Source organism: Melopsittacus undulatus, chromosome 2 (assembly GCF_012275295.1).
Source record: "Melopsittacus undulatus isolate bMelUnd1 chromosome 2, bMelUnd1.mat.Z, whole genome shotgun sequence".
Lineage (NCBI taxonomy): Eukaryota > Metazoa > Chordata > Aves > Psittaciformes > Psittaculidae > Melopsittacus > Melopsittacus undulatus.
Genome location: NC_047528.1, coordinates 23,108,383 through 23,129,377, shown reverse-complemented (window position 1 = coordinate 23,129,377; position 20,995 = coordinate 23,108,383). Strand labels below are relative to the sequence as shown.

Here is a 20,995-nt window from a genome sequence, read left to right as displayed (position 1 = left end):
TTTTTCTATTTTCATCACAACAGCAAACCTAAGTAAACCAATATTATCTCTCCTACAATCACTTTATTATGAAACACAGTGTCCATTTTTGGGAACAGGTGGTCAGATTTAAATTCACAGATTGACCTTCTATTACCTCGAGCTAACGTACAAGCAGTGCGCTCTGATTATAACAGATTTGTTTTGCACTACTAAGATCAGCCAAGAATCTTAAACACCAAAAGAAAAATTAGAGTTTATAAATCTAAAAAATTATGTATTTTGAAATACCTAAAAAAACCCATCACACTAGATTTTATGGTTTATCTGCAAGGCACATACCTTGCATCCATGGATATACAAATTTTAGAGCAAAAAAGGACAGACGATTTTGTACGAGTTTGTATACAGTAAGCAGCCATTAAAATCTGTACATATTTGGGGGTCAAAAAGCATGACAGAAACTAAAAAGAATGAGAAAAATTAAACGCAGTTAGGAAACCAGAGGAAAAGAAAACAAAATACAAACAAAGCCTGTAACTGCAGTATTAGAAGTTACTTACCAATAGAGATAGGGTTTATCCTTATCTACATTGATATTGTTTAGCGGATCCATACGAAACCAGGTGTTAAGAGTAAACCCATTTTGATAAGGCCACTTAGCAATAGGAGGCAATGCAATTGCCTGGAAGGAAGGAAAAAAAAAACCAACAATGAAATAGCATGTCAAAAAAAGAATTTTTTGAGAACCATTGTTACAGGCAATCATTCCTAAATTCCTGTCATTCTAGATCTCCAAATCTGCTTTAACTTTCAAATGTTAAAGAGCAATATAAAAAAACCCAAACCTTCAAATAGTGTTTTTGAATAAATGCATTAGTTTTCCATCTATTTTAAAATATTTCCATTTTTAACTACATAAATTCTACCAACAGAGTCATGAAATTAAATTTGTGAATGGGCAATATTAAGAGAAAAAAAAAGAGTAGAAAAATTACTTCTCTAGAAATTAAAATATAAATTCAGGTCTCAGTAAGTATTCATCTCATCAATATACTTAAACATCAAGATCAAACTAATCTCAACAGATAGTACAACAGAGATTCACTGTTAAAACTACAGTATTAAAAAAGTGATTCTCTGAGATTTAAGAGCACGATCAGTTTTTTTACTTTCCCATGAACACTCAGTAAGATAAGAGACTGAGTATTTTACCCCTGATCTCAGTTAAACAAATTAATCTTAAGGCAAGGCCTAAGAAGAAATCTGATTTTTCAAGATTTCATATTTATGCACCAACAGAAGAAGAGGTTTCAGAGAACTCTTCAGTCCTAGGCAAGGCCCGGAATACCTGATCTAGTTTTGAAGTTAGGTATTTTTTAAGGAGCATATCAGGAAAGATGAACTTCAGAGGTCACTTATAAACACTTACAAAGTGTTTTCTCTGATAACACTAAAAGATAAAACAAATTTTTTTGCCACAGCATAAGAACTTTACACAAAATTAAGTGATTTTAAATTAAGTAATTTTTAAAATGTAAGAAATTAAATGCTTGTAATGACTTAGATATTACTGTAGTAGCCAATAAGTACAATACATTCTTTCTCCATCCATCAGACAAAAAATAAAATATTTTATACAAAAGCAGTTAATAACAGCCTTTAATACTACTTATTGAAATAAGTTGTATACGAATGAAAAGCAGAAAAAATAATTTTATATTTAACAACAGCATGGTATTTCTAAGTGTATTTAACTGATATTTTTCAGTTTCAGTAAAATAATTTAAGCTCTTAATACACTTTGAAATAATAATGATTAGATAATTAATCCTTGCACCAATAGTACTGTTTTCTTATCAAAGCTATCAGTGATACTGACTGAACATTGGCACAGGTTGACCAGTGAGGTTAAGTCTCCATCCTTGGAGATGTTCAAAAGCCATCCAGACACAGTCCTGGGCAACCAACTCTAGGTTTCCCTGCTTCAGCATAGGAAGGGTTGGCTAAGATCACCTCCAGAGATCCCTTCCAACCTCAACCCTTCTATGATTCTGTGTGATACCTGAGTCACAGTTGGAAATATTTTTCCATGAGTGCCCAAATGTTGTGCTGTCTCAGTTCATACCAAGGACTACAAGGAGTTGCAGAAAATTCATTCACTGCTTAAAATGAGAACGGACATAAATCTCTGGGCAGTAGTCAGAACAACCACATCAGGATTGTATGTCAGTGTAGAAGCATGTAAAAAAAAGGTACAGAATAGGACTGACTTTTCATTAGCTTTATATGAAAGGCAATCGCTGAAAGGGTTTTAAAAGCAGAGACATAGGTAATCAAGAATGATAGGGAACTCAGGGTAAATTTTAAAGTTACATACAGCAACATCCTCAGATTATGCTAGTATCTGACAAAAGAAGTAAAACTGATTCTGCTGCTAGCCTGGTACTAACTGCTCTGTCCGCAGCATTCCAAAAAACTGCTTTGGGACATCACTCCTGCCTCCTTACAGGGAGTTCCCTGCCTGAAACAGGAAAAGAGCTGCTTCAAGACAAACAGAAACAACGTCTGGGAATAGGATGGTCACCACAAGATGCCCTGCTAATAGAGTGACTAATGTGCTACTTATACAGGCTGGCAAACATGTAACACAGTACTCAGAAGAGCCCTTCAGTTGGGATAGTGAAGCAGCTCTCACCAGCAGACAAAAAAGCAGGCTCTTTTACACTGCCACTGAACTCTTGATTATACAAGGAGCATGCACACAACTCTGAACAGGACCAAGCTGGTATTTACCATGAGAAGTAAACATTATACTGTTTCTCTGTCTGATGTCATCATCATGCATCACGCCTGAAACACTGAATTCAGTGCCAGTAAACGACAGCCTATCCAGTGTCTTTCTTCTAATGAAGTGTTTTGATGTTCGTGTCATTTTAAAATAAAACACCCTAGGTCCACTTCAGAGGATGACTGTTGTCCAGAACTTCATAGTGTAATCCAGCATGCACTGCTTCAGAAACTTAAATTTGAAATGCACATTTCTTGATTTACAGGGTGCAATTAATCAATTATGAGTGGTATATAACACAAGATATTAACCAAGGAAAGAAAAATGCTCATTTTGCATTTCAATCAAGACACTTTATACTCTTGTAATTGATGTCCTCTTAGGACAGGGAGGAATATTTGAAATTATTTTGCAAAACCTTTTTTGAACCTCTGATACAAAATTAAATTCATAAGAGACATTTCATAAGGGTTTGCCTCTGAAGCCCAGAAATGTCAAAGCAGTATATTTCATTGTAGACATTCATACTCTGCAACAGCTGTCTTGTTGCTGCATATACTTTTAGAAGAGCTTAACTGTGTTTTTTAATTCAGCAGTAGCAAATGAAACTCTCTTTCAGAACTCAGTAATTAATTCCTTACACAATCCACCCTATGCATTTTGCTGACGCATCTGTGCAGCTGAGTATCAAACAAGATCAAGGAAGTGATCTAGCCAAAAATAACCTAGGTGAAAACCAGTGATTTTCAGCCAGTTTATTCCCTGATGCAATCTGCCACACCAGCAGCAGTATTCACAAACAGGAGGAGGTGGTGGTTTAGTCTTGAAGAGTAACCTTAGTGCTATTGAAGAAATACATGCAGAACAGCCCAAGAGCAGCTCCTAACACCCTTCATGCACTGGCATGAAAAGACAGGGATCTCAGGATTATTTCCTCTTACAAAATTCAAAGTTTACCATGAGCATATGCTATTCCATACCAGAATGGAACTGAACCTCAAATCCACATTTCTCAGTTTTAAGCATTTGTATTTACTGCCTTAATAATTATATTTATAAACCTGTATCCAATATTTGAATTTATTTGTAGATACATGCAGTGAATGAGAGAGAGAATATGTATTTGAGAAGGTTGCAAACGGAATACAATTTCATCATTGTAAGTGGTCATAAAAAATAAAGCCAAAAGAATGCATTTAACTCTCTGCCTTGAGGGAAAGGAAACAGCTGATGGAGTTCAGATAAAAAGACATAATAAAGTTTATCATGAAGCTGTCACTGTAAACAGCTGTCACTGTAAAAGCTCATCCCTAGATTTTCATCAAGCCTCTGCTCTGTATAATATCAATTATATCATTCACATAAAATACACCATTCTTCGGAATTTTCAGGTTTCACTTTTATGATAACTTCCCCAGACAAACATCTGCTATTTGACACTCCATCCTCGTAAGTGCAATTTTGCAACACTACAACTACCTTGCAAGCCTACAGAAGGCAAGGTCTACACTGTTCAAGCATGTACACCCCACTCATTTCCCTTTCAAGAATTTTCAAAACCAAATAAAAGGAAATGGAAATTATGAGCAATTTATTTGTTCCTCAAGCTTTATTATTTTGTTTGAAAACTTACTGCAGCACTACAGCCTGGGAAGTTGAAAAAGGTATCAGGCCCATGTCTCTGTGGCATCTGATTAAGGACTGATAATAGTTTAACTGCATGCCTTGGCTGTGAAAACAAGAAAATGGCACAAAAGTCAATACAACCATTTTTGCACTCTCTAGGCTACAACGGAAACTGGATGGTTTTCAAACAACACAGCAAATTAACTCTAAAGTAGTTAGCAAAAATGCTTCATAAACATATGTTCAATCAACATAAAAAAAAAGTCAAGTTTATATGTCCCAGGAGACAATTTATGTTAACTTCAGGCTCTAACAGAATGACACTTAATGCTTTATCTGATCACAGCTTACCCAGATTCCATTTTCGCCTCGAAGCATGCTGAACAAAAGCTTCAACTCTTTGACAGTGATGCTGTAGCTGGCAAGAACCCCCAACATATCAACTAGGAGATCTTCAAAGGAAAATAAAGTTATTCTGAACTCTGCATTTAATTGTTTTGACAAAAAAAAGCTGAAAAAGTTAATACCTTTAAGATTAAGTGTATTCACAAATTCCAAAAATCAAACTTAGTTGCCCTAAATATTTTACACAGAATTTCATATTCTCATTGTTCCATTTATTTTAGAAAAAAAACAAAAACAAACGTGCAGCTTTAGAATTTGCATCACACTTGCAACAAAGTATCTATTAAACTTATGAAAAATAATTCTTCCCATATAACCACATTCATTATAAATTATAAACTTGCTTGCTTGGCTCCTTTCTGTCACATATTTTTGAGATAACACTTTCTTCAATCCTCTGAAGTTAGTATTTTCCAAAAATTTCTGACCTAAAAGATGCTTGACATTATTATTTAACTTAAGCACAGCATTACTGAGAATTTGTACAGTTCCCACAGTTTTGCCACAGTGATAATGCTTCCAAGTTTTACATGAATGAAAGACCAGGAGAAAAAAACCAAACAAAACCAAAACAACCAAGGCAAACAAACACACACACACACAAAAACCCCAAACCACAAACCCACAAAAAAATAAAAAAGAAACAATAAAAAGATAAAAAGAAGTGATCAAGATTTATGTAATATGGCTTTCATTGAAACTCCTCAAACCCCATATATTTTTAAACTAATACAGTTACATAGCTGGCCTTTCAAAGAATAGCAGGTCTAAAATAACTGCTAGTGCTTGGACCTTTATTTCAAAACACAGAATTTCATTTTCACAATTTTTTAGCTTGTTGTTGTGGTTTAAGCCCAGCTGAACCCACTTATAAGGACACTTATAAGGACACTTATGGGATGCTGGACCTCACTATATACTCCACACTTTTGGAATAAAATGCACTACTAAGAATTACTACTTCCTCTAGAAGGAGGAACAATGTTTTACTTATCGTCACAGATAATTCAGAGATAAAGCAGTGAAGTACAGAGATTTAAACACAAAAGAAAAAAAAGGATAGAATCAGCATTAACAAACTTTCAATATCGTCAAAAATCAGAAATTTCCCCCATAAAACATGAAGAAGCAAATATCTTATTTGCAGGACTACATGTTCTCCTTTAGAGAAAGGACGACTCTTACAGGTGCTGACAAAGAGTAGTCTTGAAAAGCATTCATCCTTTTTGAGGAGATTTTGCATTGATATTTTGTTTTAAAACAAATTTTCTCTCTGCAAATCCCTACATATGTATTTTTGAGTAAGACCATAAGTATCTATTTAACTTGTTCCACTGTGAAACCAGCCTCTGGTCCTCAGTCCGCAAAACGTATATGTGAAGACTGAAATATCATTTAATTTACAGGAGACATATAATAAGCAGTTCCGTGAATAAAACTATGTCAAGAAAAGCAAAAGAAAAACACTGTAACTTGCAGTCATTTTCATACTGAGATCTGAAGATATTCCTAATGCTCAAGCACAGTCTTTTTCCCCTCCTTTCTTTAAAGAAATTTATTTAATCTTCCCTTTAAAATTAGTGCCACAACCTATTTGTGACAGAATTTCTTAAGGGAAACCAAAATATAGCTAAGAAAATAAAAATCACATGTCATTTATGATGGTGAATTCTATGACTCAGCTCCTCATCAAATACCTACAAGCACCTGCCTCTTTCACTGTACAGTCTCCAGCCTATAATGTGAAGCTGGCAGTGATTGCATATGTTGTATATGATTAGAAACTGGGAACCATAACACACTGGGAACTCAGAAAGGAAAATCAGCACAAGTGAATACCAATCTCTGGCTGAGAACTCCCCAATGCTTATTTTGTAGTCTTAGCTTGCTTTTTAAATCAAATTACTTCAAATTTTGTTTCCTTTAGACAGAAACAAAGTTGTTAGATGAAAATCCAAACATGACTGGAAAAAAATCTTCCAGCGTAGATGACAAAAGTGTAAATTAATGCAATCAAACACATTCATGATTGACATATTTTTAAAATTACTGAACATGTGCTGCTTTGTATCATCATTATAGCCCTGTGCTGCCTTATAGCACAGAAAATTTCTTATTTCTGCTGAAGATGTTGTTAATCCGCAGGCATTAGAAATACATATTTATAAATAATGAATAAAACATTGATGGAGAGAAATGAACGTAAGCTCCCTAACAACATAACTCCGGGTAAAACAAAGACCTGAAAAACTGAAGCCCAGTAGGTAATACATAAAGAAAAGAACACATGTAGAAAACAAATCCCTTATTTCTACTTTAAAATATTGCTGTAAATATATCTAAAGAAGGTTTGTTTCTTGCTTCAATATAACAAGACATAAAAAGAACTGCACTCTATTACATAACTTTATTCATAGTTATTAGAATACTCATATAAAAGAGTTGGTCCACATCTGGTTTATAATTCCTAATAATCCACTCATCTATAAAGAGAGAAAGGTCACAAAACATATTACAATTGGATTTTTTTACTTTTTACTCCATTTTTTATATTAAATATTCCCACATGTATAACTAATATCTATGATCTCATTTCAGAAACAAGATTTTGAAAAATATTACATTCAGAAGGAGAAAACAGGCACTGTTTCTCATTTTCAGTGCCTTTCTAAAATGCACTGAAAGCAACCAATTTTATGCTTGTTAATAGCAACTTCTGACTACTTTTATACTAAGCAGTTTATATATGATCTATAAATTAACAAGAAACCTTGAAGGAATGCTTAATTCCATCATCTAATATGAAAGTACAGTGGTAAAAGAGCCAGTCTGTCTTTCAAGTAACAGTGAGCTTATATTAAAATTAATGGTATGGCATTCACTTTAGAAGACATATTAAACAGCATTGGAAACATATTAAACAGTTCAGGAAAACTACCTTCATGCCTCCTTAACCTTTTAATAACTGATTGCCATGTAAATGTGAATTTGAATTCTGTCAGTGATTTAATTTCTACAGGTTGGCAAACTGTGTTAATGTTGAAGCTTTTCTTATGGAACCAGTTGAAAGAGAAGTGCTTGTTAACAGATCATTAATGACACAGTAGTCAAAACCTAGATTTTTACTTAAAAACTAGGAACTGTTTAAATGCTTAAGAAATCAGTTCCAACAATTTTAGAACAACGACCTACAGCATCACAACAGAACTGCAGGAAATATAATGAGACTTAGTGGAGACAGCCACTCTGAGTTCAGGCTACTTTCTCATCCATCATTCAGACTTCTCTGAAGGTACTACCAACACACAGTCCCAAAGAGTCTCTCACAGCAGATGATCTGCTTCACTATTCATCAGGGGAAACAGAGAACTGCAAAAAGTGAATCCCTCAAGGAAGATCCTTAAAAAAAAAAAAAACCTAGGCAAATATTTTAGCAACCTTTTCCCTTTAACCACTGATAAAATGGCTGACCATCCTCTGTCTTAGTATAACAGATTATCACAGTACAAAGACAACTTCTGACAAGTGATGTTTCTGAACCAAATGGGAATATGAGTAGCAGTGATCCCATCTGTACTGTAACTGAGACTTTCAAGGTGATTAAGCTTTTATTCTTGACCACAGAATTTGTGAAACCTCAGGAAGTGAGATATATAAAATGCTGAGAAGCCTCATGAATCTGACAGTCATAATCTAGACAGAGAAGTTCTTTTCATTGCAAAAGACTGGGTACATATTTATTTGCTGTTGTCTTACTTCCATAAAACCAGAGAAGAGTGGCTTCAGACTTAGTCTGGTCCTTAAAAGCGTGCTGTCAGAACACAAAACAGAGATTATGCCTGTCTTGTCTATTTAAACCTTATCTAGGTCTAATCAAAGCATTTCCCAAAGGAGCAAGTGAGATGACCTAAAACCAAATAACTCCCAAAAAACCCAAATAAAAATCTGTACCCTTTACAGATGATAAAAGTCAATTGTAAAATACAGGGCTGACTGTGTCTTTCTCAGCAACTGTTTTGCTAAGAAAGTTGTACTAAGTTCCTAGGAGCCAGCATTAATACAGCTTCTGTTCAAAACATCCCCCCTGTGTGTTAAAAATCATTTTACCGCCAAAATTCTTATTTTATTCTCTGTATTTGGAAAATTCCTAGAACTGTTTGGGGCAAAGCAGCTCAGTAGTTTCGGTGTCATAATGACTCAACATTGCATAGCAGAATTAGGGAACACAATACTGCATTAGTTGTCACCAATTTTGTTATCAAGTGCCTACCACTGAACTAGTTAATATCTGACCATAATTATTACTTATGACTTATTACCAACATTTTTGCCACTTATAAAAGGGATGTGAAATGCCTGAAGAAATCAAGAGACAGAAGCAAAATGATGAATTTGGTTGCTTCCACACCTTTATCAGAAAAATTCTAAAACCCCTGCGTTCTCATCTATTTGCAGTTACCAAAGAAAGACCCTACAAAACATAATTCTGTTAAATCTCTCCTCATGATACATAGAAGAGTATTCAGATAATTTGCAGAACTAAAATGCCACCATAATTCCAATTTTTAGGTTTGATTTTAGATTAAATGTGCTCTCTTTGTCTGTATGAGTATACAGAAGAGTAAGCTGAGTCATGTTTTCTCTGCAAAAGGTGTCTTTCTGAAGGACTGTCTGATAACTCTCGAAAAAAGATTAATGGGGTAGAGGCTCATTATTTTTTTATTAATGTGGCTTATATTAATAGTTGTGAATACAGAGTGATTTTCCAATTACAAAATGCTCCTGGAAGTCAGATCCTATACTGTTGATTTCTGTTTCTGCAATTAACTACTCAGTTTTTTAAAATGGGTATATCATTACAGTTGCATATGCCAAAGACAGAAGTACTATTTAGGGCAGCTCAAACTGGACACATTTTATTGATAATGATTACTGATGTAAGCATATTATTTCCATGAGTAAAACAAGACAGAAATATTTATTTTCATCAACTAATGTCTTCTATTTAACATGTAATAAAGCAGTATCTTCACCCTTATACTATACTGATGTATTTACAAGTCCTGAAAAAAAAACCCGTACTTGGCAAAAACAATTGGTTTGTAAATATACTGATGTATGAGACTTCAGTCTGAAGCTTGCAGAACTTGCATAAGACTTCTGGGTTTTGCATTTAAGCATACATTTCTAATCAACAAGTTGTTCACTATGACTTGCTTTGAAATACAAAATGCAGTTTTTCCAAATACTTTAATATTAAGACACATTTATAGTGAAAAAGAAAGATAAGGACAAAACCATTCCTGAACAATACAGCTTTGAGGGATCCTCCTCTTGTTTCTGGTTTGAAATCCTTGCTAGTTTACTGTACCCAAAGCCTATATATGTGTTAGGAATCAGATTATGGACCAAAATCTCAGGATTATGAAAGACAAACCTCTTCAATCTTTTAAAAATGCCTTACAATTTAAGTATCCTACTATATAAAAATTAAGAAATACTTTCACAGTGATTTGAAAGAAGCTGGCTTAAGTTTTTCCCCAAGAAAAATAAGTAGATAAATACTAATCATAGGTAGCTCTAGCTTATCATATTTAAATGTGACAATAAAACCTGTTCCTCCAACCAAGTAATCCAGGATTACAACCTGTGCCCTACTACTGAGAGATACAGCATGAAATATAAAACCCTACACTGAAAATGCCGTGCAACAACTTTAGCACTTATTTTCAGTAAGTGAACAAAGTATGAAAATTTTTAACGCTGTAAAAAATTACAGATGTTAAATATCACAAGTATAAAACCCAAGGGGCTATTATAAGGAGCACAGCTATACACTATGAAATTACTGTTTAATATAATCCAAGTGTCCTGCATTCAAACCTGTGAATAATTTCTGGTATGTTGTCAGATGCAGATTATGTTTAAAGTGAATCACAGTAACAATTTTAAGATCTGAGTAACTCAAAATGATCTATACACTTAAAAACTTAAAACATTACCTTGTCAGTTGAGAAGTCTGACATGTACTGCTCTTAATTATGTTCAAAATTGCTTTTTTATCACAAAAATGTTATCTCCTCAGATGAATTAATAGCAATTATTTTAAACAATGTATCTACATATATATTTTATACTAAGAATAAATTTTTGTCATTTTTCTGAAACTGATTAAAAAGTACTTCTGACTCAATAGTAATACTAACCAAAATATCACTTTAAGTAAAAAACAAGACATCCCAAGCCCTTCCATAATCCCAGAACACTGACAGTTCAAGAATGCAATAATTATTTTATCAGTTGACAATTTATACCTGCAATCATGTCGTCCACAGTACTCATCTTCAGCAGTACCTGTTCAATTAAGCCAACTTCTGTGCTAGTCTGTAAATTACGGACGCTTTTACGTAGAATTGCTGTGAACATACTCCAGATTTCTGCTTGGCATGTTACGTCACAGTGCTCCAAAAGCTCTGACATGCACGTAATGCTCTCTGCATCCTGGATTATAAAGTTCATCTCTAGATCAAATTCACCACCAACCAGCTACAAAAGAAAACAAGAACAATATTACAATATGAAATACACAGCTTAGTGTCTTTCACAATCTTCATTGTGACCCACACTGGATTTTTTTTTTTCCTTATGAAAGAAGTAATTTAGATATGAGAAACTCACAGCTATGATCTGTATACAGCAAATTAAAAATCATGCTATGCAAAATACAGCTTGCACAAAATCTACACACTATCATAAAATATTTCAATTTTGTCATAGTGGTAAATACAATACTTCCATAAAATAAATAAAAAGATATTTGAAATATTCCTTCCTACGAAGTAACTGAAATGGCAGTCTGGCCAAGAGAGATGTAGTGCAGAAGCTGTAAAATCTGGAAAGCTCACAAGCTCTCCTGATACAAGTCAACATTTGCCCTTAAATTACATGTTTGCAAGACTATACTGCTCTTTCCACTGTACTACCCAAACAGTCATGCTCAGAAAAAGTATCAGTGACATGCTCTGGATTAATGCAGACTTGGAAAACTTGTTCTATTACACCACAGATCAGTTTGTCATGTGGCCAAGGAAACCCACTGCTAGTGCAAGGCAGAGACAGCACTGAGAGAAGAACAAGCACTCAGGTGAAAAGTGATTTAACAGCAGTACTGATGAAATTACAGCCTGACTCCTATCTACTGAGATACTTGCAAAACACTATCCAAAGTCCTGAACTCCCATTAAATAGCACAACTGCCAGGCATATTTAAAAATCAATCTTACTCCTTCAAATGGCAAAACCATCTTTCATTTCTGAAATAAAGCCTGACTCTCATGCATCCTACTTTATCCTAGTAGCCTTGAAGAATTTTGAAAGCACCAATGCTAAATTTCAATAACTGCAAATACCAATTTTAGGAAGGCAAAACAAGAGAATAATTCTAAAATAATTTCAAAGCATTATTTTCTCTTTGTTGCAGAAAAATATGGAATTAAAATTGCAATAATATATTTTAAATTAAAGATATTCAAAGAATTCATCTAAGTGTTTAATTTCAAGTAACTTTTAATAGAAGGCTGTTTCATAATCTAAAAGCAGTTGGCATTGCCTTCAAACTGAACTCCCAACAAGAAGCAAGCTGAAATCCTATACCAACTTATTTTTGACTATTAAACCTATCCAAATATTCAAAGTCTTCTTTCAGACCAAATCTTTAGACAAAATTATCAAAACTAAGCAAGGACTAGCTTTGGTTTCTACCATAATTCATACTTTTCATCCACTTACAAATTACTTTTTCTCTGTCAATTAACTGCCAATAAAAATTTACAATTTTCTAACCTGAAGCCTCTAATATATTAAATATATATACTATCTTAGTTCTCCTGAGACATTTAAATACATTCAAATAAAACTATTATCCTAACTGAAAGAGGGCAGATTTAGATTAAACATTAAGAAGAAATTCTTTAGTATGAGGGTGGTGAGGTACTGGCACAGGTTGCCCAGAGAAGTTGTGGCTGCCCCATCCCTGGCAGCGTTCAAGGCCAGGCTAAATGGCACTTTGAGCAACCTGGTATAGTGGTAGATGTCTCTGCCCATGGAAGGAGGGTTGGAACTAGATGGTGTTTTAAGGTCCCTTCCAGCCCAAACCACTCTATGATTCTATGACTATAATCAGTATTTTAGTTTAGAAATTGTGACTCCATATCATATATTTGAATGTTGGCTGAACACATAATGTGTACCAAGGGCAGGCAATAAAATGGTCGAAATTAGAAGTACAGTTCTTCTACGGTTATTCCTTAGAATCATTAAATATTTTTACAGCAGAAACCACCACACTTTTCAAGAAATCCTGGTAGAGTTTCTGTTTCTGAAAACAGCAGCAACTGCTACACACTTCAAGAGCAATCTGGGTGTTTTTTTTCAGTATCTCTCCACCTGGATAAGCCTCTCTGAGATTGTTGAAAACACACAGAGGTAAACCAAGCACCTGTAGAAGACATTCAGTTAAACTCTCTCAGATGCTTATTCTAAGATGAAATGAACCCCTTCTGGAAGTGTCTAATTTTTTTATTTCATTCCATGCAGGAAATACAGGACTAAAAATTGCATTTGTGCAGTCTGAAACCTTGCATACATTCAAAAGCCACCTGGACATAGACCTGGACAATAGGCTCTGGTTGTCCCTGGTTGGGCAGGAAGGTTGGATCTGAAAAGATCCAGAGGTCAATTCCAGCCTCCACAATTCTATGATAATATTTAGATATACAACTTTCAGATACCTAATTTAGGAGAGATGAATTCCACCATTTGTTTTTGATGGACCTAAAATCAAGGATAAAAGCTAGTAATACCTCAGTTGGAATGCAGAGGCTCAATACAGACTGACCTCTCTTCCCTCAAACAATATTCATCGTAAAATTTGTGCTACATAAATTAATTAACATAGAATGGTTAAAAAAGAGTAAAATAAGTCAAACTGTATTTGCTTGCTAATGTAAACCAGTATAAGAATATGTGACATTTAAAAGACTGAAATAGACCTCACCATCACTCTGAAGTGATGGGACATTTCAGTACTATTAAAAACAAGCTGCCTGTATATAAAACACCTCAGAAAATCTGAATCACAAAATACACTGAATGCTAGTAAAATTGGATTTATGGAGAATCTTTTACTGGGATATGGATTATCTGGTAGACACTACAATTATAAGACTTGTCCAACTAGCAGCAAGAGATTTATAATCTACCAGAACGACTTTTTATTTCCACAAAGAAAACACTAAAATGTACCTGATTTGCCTTTAACTGCAGTTTAAGCCTATTTCAGCCTCTATCAATGATCACAGTTATGAAAATCAACTTAATAAAATAAACAAATTGATGAACAAATTAATATAGATGGCAAAAAGCTAGGGTGGCAGGGCAGTACTTTTAAAAAGTAGCCATCCTAAAAATCAGCATAAATTAAAAATATTAAGTCATGATAAAAAGAAGTTTCAGAAGACTTAAGAAGAAAAATTTTAACAGAAAAGAAACATGCAAAAATAGTGACATAAATTGTGCTCAAGAAGCGATAATACAAAGCAACCACTTCTTTGTGAAAAAAAATATAATTCAGACAAGAAAAGCAGTAGAATATTTGCTACAAAGAGAAGCATCCTCTTAACAATATTTTTGCATTTCTATTTCTCAAGAAAAAGTAGTAGGTAAAAAGGAATAATGAGTCAGTCTCCACAACAGAGGGAGGTTATCTGTGGAGAACTACAGCAATAATGAGTTGGTGACATGTGTTGATACTAATGAAAGTACAAAGTTTGCTAAATAGCCAAAAATAATTAAATACAGTTAGAACCTACCAACTACTGAGGGCTGCAGAGCTTCTCTGATATCAAGTGGCTGGCCAACCACGTGTAAGTGTTCAAAGTTAGTAAATGCAAACTAATACCACATTATTATAGTTTTACCCATATGTACAAAATGTCAGGCTTTCAAATCTGCTATGATCAGATATAAAAGAGATTTTGGTGTCCCTATGGGTTGTACTTTAAATAACCATGGCACATTAAAAACTGTCAGTAGGCAACCACAAATTCATAATAAATCTGCAACTTCATAACTTGGGTACAATTCTGGATGCAATACCACACACAAAAAAAGTTAAATCATACTGCCATAAAGTAACTTAGTTTTAATGTAACGTGTGGAGATTTCTATAGTAAGACAAATTTCATCTACAGTACAATATGAACTCTAAGATAGAAATCCTTACAGGAACCAGTATACCATACCATAAATCAAAGTTCTTTCCATATCATAGATCTCAAATACAATCTTTTTTTCTAATGTCAAACACTCAGTCTTACTTTGCATTTTTCAAGTGAACATTTAATACTCAGTAAAGACCATGCTTTCACTGTGATTAAGTATCCTGAATTATTGCCTGTACTTTGTCAAGCTCATGTATCACTTTTTTTTAACTATTCTGCATCTTTCACAGCACAACTGTAAGAAATGAAGCAGCAAACTAATGTTTAGACCATGTTTCCAAGTCAGATGACTATGGCCAACAAACTTAACTCCTCCTGAAGAAGTACTGACATGGCTGTTATAAGTAAATTAGGCTTTCCTGTACTGAGGTTGTTTACAGGTTGATGCTCCTTGCAATTTGTTCCAAGAACTTACCTTACCACTACCCTCAAAAGTAGCTCACTACTCAGAATCTCATTTTTTTTAATACTGTGGCCATTCCTCAGTAAGCATCTGCCATTCACTGTGCTATGCAATAGAAGAGTTGCTTCCTGAGTTGCTGCATCTACACAGAACTTAGGTTTGTCTTTCCTGCCCTTTTAATCTAGCATAAAGGTAAAATACTCTAACAAAATAAAGAAACTGTCTACATATGTCTGATATTATTCAGATATGGATTGAAATAGAGAACAGAATAGAATATTTCAGTTGGAAAGGACTTATAATGATCATCTGGTCCAAATGCCTGACCGATTCAGACAATTCAGGGTTGCCATGTTATTAAGCATGTTATTAAGGACATTGTCCAAATCTCTCTTGAACATTGACAAGCTCCAGATATTGACCACCTCTTTCGGCAGCCTGTTCCAGTGTCTGACCACCCCCCCCCCAGTAAAAAGATACTTTTTAATATCCAGTTTCCCTGTCCTTCCCTGGTACAGCTTTGAAAGGTTCCTACATGTCCTATCACTGGATACAAGGAAGAAAGCATCAGTACATCTCTCCAGGTCACCTCCCCAGGAAGCTGGAGATAGATTTGATGTTGCCCCTCGGTTGTCTTTTCTCCAATAATAGATGGCTTCTCTACTTGAAAATTCATCACATGAACACAGAAGGAAAAGAAAGATAGTAATCAGTCTTGGAAGAAATAAACAAATGGAACATCAGGATGATGTATCCAGAGCTACCTTGACATGCTTGTGAGGTGGGCCAATGCCAACCTCGTGAAGCTCAACCAAGCCAAGTGCAAGTTCCTGCATCTGTGTTGGGGCAGTCCCAGGTAGAGCTACAGGCTGGGTAGAGAAAAGATTCAGAGCAGCCCTGCAGAAAAAAAACGTGTGGTGTTGGTTGATGAGAAGCTTAGCATGAGCTGGCTTCAGTGTGAGCTTACAGCCCAGAAAGCCAACAGTATCCTGGGCTGCATCAAAAGGAGCGTGACCAGCAGGTCGAAGGAAGTGATCCTGCCTCTCTGCTCTGCTCTCGTGAGACCTCACTTGGAGTATTGTGTGCGGTTCTGGTGTCCTAATGGACATGGAACTATTGAACAAGTCCAGAGAAGGGCCACAAGGATGATCACGGGAGCTGGAGCACCTCCCATATGAAGACTGGATGAGAAAGTTGGGACTGTTCATCCTGGAGAAGAGAAGGCTGCGTGGAGACCTCATAGCAGCCTTCCAGTATCTGAAGGGGGCCTACAGGGATGCTGGGGAGGGACTATCCATTAGGGACTGTACTGACAGGACAAGAGGTAACAGGTTGAAACTTAAACAGGGGAAGTTTAGATTGGATCTAAGGAAGAAATTCTTTACTGTTAGGGTGGTGAGGCACTGGAATGGGTTGCCCAGGGAGGTTGTGAATGCTCCATCCCTGGCAGTGTTCAAGACCAGGTTGGACAGAGCCTTGGCATGGTTTAGTGTGGGGTGTCCCTGCCCATGGTGGGGGGGTTGGAACTAGATGATTTTAAGGTCCTTTCCAACCCTAACTATTCCATGATTCTATGAAAATCCTACTAAATGGCAAGAAAATCAAAGCAGAGGTCAGAACTTATTCTGGGAGGATTTTTTTTAAAATTCCTGAAGACATGAAGACTTTTCAACACAACTTCATCTGTGATTAAAAGAAACCAAACAACTGCTAAGTATAAGGATTGTAGGAAGTGCAGGAGATGCAAAATGATATTTTAGAGGCACTTGGCAATTTTTTGGTTAAATGAAAACCATGAGTGCATTCTGCTAAAGTAAGAAAAACACAGTAATGCAAATACACAGAAACACTATAAAATGTGAAAACCTCAACTACAGGTAGATGCCTGACACTTCGGTCAGGCAAAGATAATTTTTCAATTTTATATTAATGAAGACCTCTTTAAGTAGAAGTGTTTAGAATGCTAAATTAAATAAATCAAACTTTTCGGGGACCAATGTACATGCTGACCATATGCACTTGCTAACTGAAATGTATCACACAGAAAACCACAGATAAGAAAAACTTATTTTCCATAATTTGTATATATTTCTCTTAAAAAATATTTTTTATTTTTAAAAGCTTAATCATTGAATGAAGTTCTTCAGAGACCTGAATTACAGGTATGTGTATCTACGGTAATTTTCAAAATTCTCTTTGCCTTCAATAGAACCTAAAAGGTGCTTCAGGGAAGCAATTCATCTCACTGGTTTTAGATGCAACTCACCTGGTTTTAGGATGAAATAAGTATTTTCCTGGAAATGTAGTACTTTTCACTGACTGTAAAAGGACAACTAGTTCAGACAAGCACATCTAAAGTTTAACCTTACCCAGTGTGTTCACAGTATGATTTATAAGTGAACGACAGCACTAAAAAGAGTTATTCTCATGTGGATTACTGCAACAGTAGTTAATTCTCCACATTATCATACTGTTGTTAAAGGCACTTTATTTTAGCTTCAAAAACATTTTTATCCTGAATAATGTATAGTACACATAGAGCAGTGTTCCACTAACAGAATGCTGCCTCAAATTTATTGACAATTTAAAATTATTCCAAGAAAAGAAAATAATTTAAACATCTTTTATAACTGCTGTGAATGTGTGACTGAAGTAACATATTCTGCTTCACTTCTGGTACTTTTAAACACAAACTTGTTATTATGCAAACTTAAAAATATTTCAGTAAAATATTTACCTTTAATTTCTTAATAGTTTATTTTGGGGAAGGAGGACACTCCTGTACATTTATATACTGCTCTGCCTTTTCATCACTTGTTCCCCAGATATATTTACTAAACTGCCTTTATCTCAACCCAGGAGTTTTATTTCCTTGCTTTTGCTCTTCTGAGTATCTCCCCCAGTGTGGTGATGTGGGTGGGATCACGTAAGGTAGCAGGTGCTTATTGCTTTCTGGGATCAAGCCACCATGGTTTAAAATCTTTGGCTTCTGTCCTCCAATTTACACAGTTTTGACCACTGAGCATCACTGCTCAACTCAGTAAACTAATGAATCTCCTATAAGTGGTCTTAAAAAGTGCTGAAAGGAAAAACTGCAAATTACAGTGTCAACCCATAATATGATACAGAAAACTGCTTAAGAATATGAGCCCAACTAATCTTGAGTGTTGCCTGCTGAGCTCTTTGAAAAACATTACTTTTCAATGTTGCCTTCAGAACATCAAACCCCACATTTTCTGAATACACTATAAAGCTTGTTTCCTCATTTCAAGCAAGCACCAGTCCCCGTACCAACCCCTGAGGAAAACCACTTGTCACCAGTCTCCACTTGGACATCAAGCCATAGACTGCAACTTTGAACCACAGAATCATAGCATGGGTTAGGGTTGGAAAGGACCTTAAGATATCTAGTTCCAAACCCTCTGCCATGGGCAGGGACACCTCACACTAGACTATGTCATCCAAGACTCTGTCCAACATGGACTTGAACACCACCATGGATGGAGCATTCACCACTTCGTTGGGCAACCTGTTCTAGTGCCTCACCACACTCTCAGGAAAGAACTTCCTTTTATGTAACATGAACTTCCCCTGTTTAAATATAAGCACATTACTCCTCATCCTATTGATACAGTCCCTGATGAAGGGTCATAGAATCATAGAACAGTTAGGACTGGAAAGGACCTCAAGATCTTCTAGTTCCAACCCCCCTGCCATGGGCAGGGACATCTCACACTAAACCATATCACCCAAGGCTTCATCCAACCTGGCCTTGAACACTGCCAGGGATGGAGCATTCACAACCTCCCTGGGCAACCCATTCCAGTGCCTCACCATTCTAACAGTAAAGAATTTCTTCCTTATATCCAGTCTAAACCTCTGCTGTTTAAGTTTCAACCCGTTACCCCTTGTCCTGTCACTACAGTCCCTAATGAATAGTCCCTCCCCAGCATCCCTGTAGGCCCCCTTCAGATACTGGAAGGCTGCTATGAGGTCTCCACGCAGCCTTCTTTTCTCCAGGCTGAATAGCCCCAACTTTCTCAGCCTGTCTTCATATGGGAGGAGCTCCAGCTCCCTGATCATCTTCATGGCCTCCTTTGGACTTGTTCCAATAGCTCCATATCCTTTTTATGTGAAGGACACCAGAACTGCACACAATATTCCAACTGAGGTCTCACAAGAGCAAAGGGCAGGATCACCTCCTTTGACCTGCTGGTCATGCTCCTTTTAATGAAGCCCAGGATACAGTTGGCTTTCTGGGCTGCAAGAGCACACTGAAGGTGGCTCCTGCTAAGCTTCTCATCAACCAACACCCCCAAGTCCTTCTCCACAGGGCTGCTCTGAATCTCTTCTCTGCCAAACCTGTAGCTCTGCCTGGGACTGCCCCGATGCAGGTGCAGGACCTTGCACTTGGCTTAGTTGAACTTCACAAGGTTGGCATTGGCCCACCTCACAAGCATGTCAAGGTTCCTCTGGATGAAATCTGTTCCTTCCAGCATGTCAACTGGACCACATACTTAGCGCTGTCAGCAAACTTGCTCAGGGCACACTCAATCCCACTGTCCATGTAACTGACAAAGATGTTAAGATTGGTCCCAACACCAACCACTGAGGGTGTAAACTTTCATCTTTGTAGAGTTTCTCGAACAAAAGCAAGTACATATCAAAAGCAAGTTAGAATGTGTAATTATAGATAGTAACAGCCACAGGGTATATCTGTCAAGACCCATTCAGTCCAGTCCTATGATTCCAGTATTTTCCAAGTCCTAGAAGAAATTTTTGCCAATCTAATAAGCCCTGCAAAACAGCAGTCATCAGTACTTATCTAATGATAATGGTAATGCTTAAATAATGACAATGATAACATTATGTCACTTCAGCAAGCTGTCCCAAAGGAACTGTACCTAAGAAAAAAAGGTTTCTGTCTATTTAAATGGAGTACTTTTGTCTTAAGATATTGTTCTAGATTCTCGTTTATACTTACTATCAAATTCATAAGCTATAGTCCTATAAATAGCAAGAGACAATTTTAGTCAACAGAAGTCTACTACAGTAAATAAAAATACTTGGTTTCTACTTTTTATTTTAATTTTATTTATCAGTCGTTATTTGAACATATTTGTTAAAGCAATGTGTTTGTCTGTTTGTTAACTCACAGATGCATTCTGTGACTAGAATAAATTTCAACAATACAGTTAATGGAATTTTAGTCTTGGAAAATGGTGGATTTTATTTCAGAATAGTCTGTGTGATGGTTCCCACATATCAAAGACATACAACTTAAAGATCATAGAAGAAAAGCATGATAAAGGATGTTAACCATGAGAATTGTGGTCTATGTTGTACCTGATTCCTTTGGCTAAGATTATTAAAGTAGCCACATACCATCAGGAGAAAGTATAGTAGCCCCTTATCTTCTTCTAAATAGCTATCATATATTAATCCTTGGCCTGTAAATCCAAAATGAATAGCCTGCATACTCTCTTCCCATTTCTTTTGTTCCCATGAGGT

General features: G+C 35.8%; 1 protein-coding gene across 6 annotated transcripts in view; it reads right to left on the bottom strand.

The window, feature by feature from the left end:
* The window catches only part of NBEA (neurobeachin), a 509,113-nt gene that overhangs the window by 405,993 nt on the left and 82,125 nt on the right, over nucleotides 1-20,995 (bottom strand). For all 6 annotated transcript variants that reach the window (XM_034074343.1, XM_034074342.1, XM_034074344.1 and 3 more), the window contains exons 2-5: nucleotides 11,116-11,347; nucleotides 4,748-4,848; nucleotides 4,404-4,499; nucleotides 543-664 (exon numbers count right to left, since the gene is read on the bottom strand). In XM_034074343.1, the coding sequence (XP_033930234.1) occupies nucleotides 543-664; nucleotides 4,404-4,499; nucleotides 4,748-4,848; nucleotides 11,116-11,347 (551 nt within the window). The remainder of the gene's footprint in view (nucleotides 1-542; nucleotides 665-4,403; nucleotides 4,500-4,747; nucleotides 4,849-11,115; nucleotides 11,348-20,995) is intronic.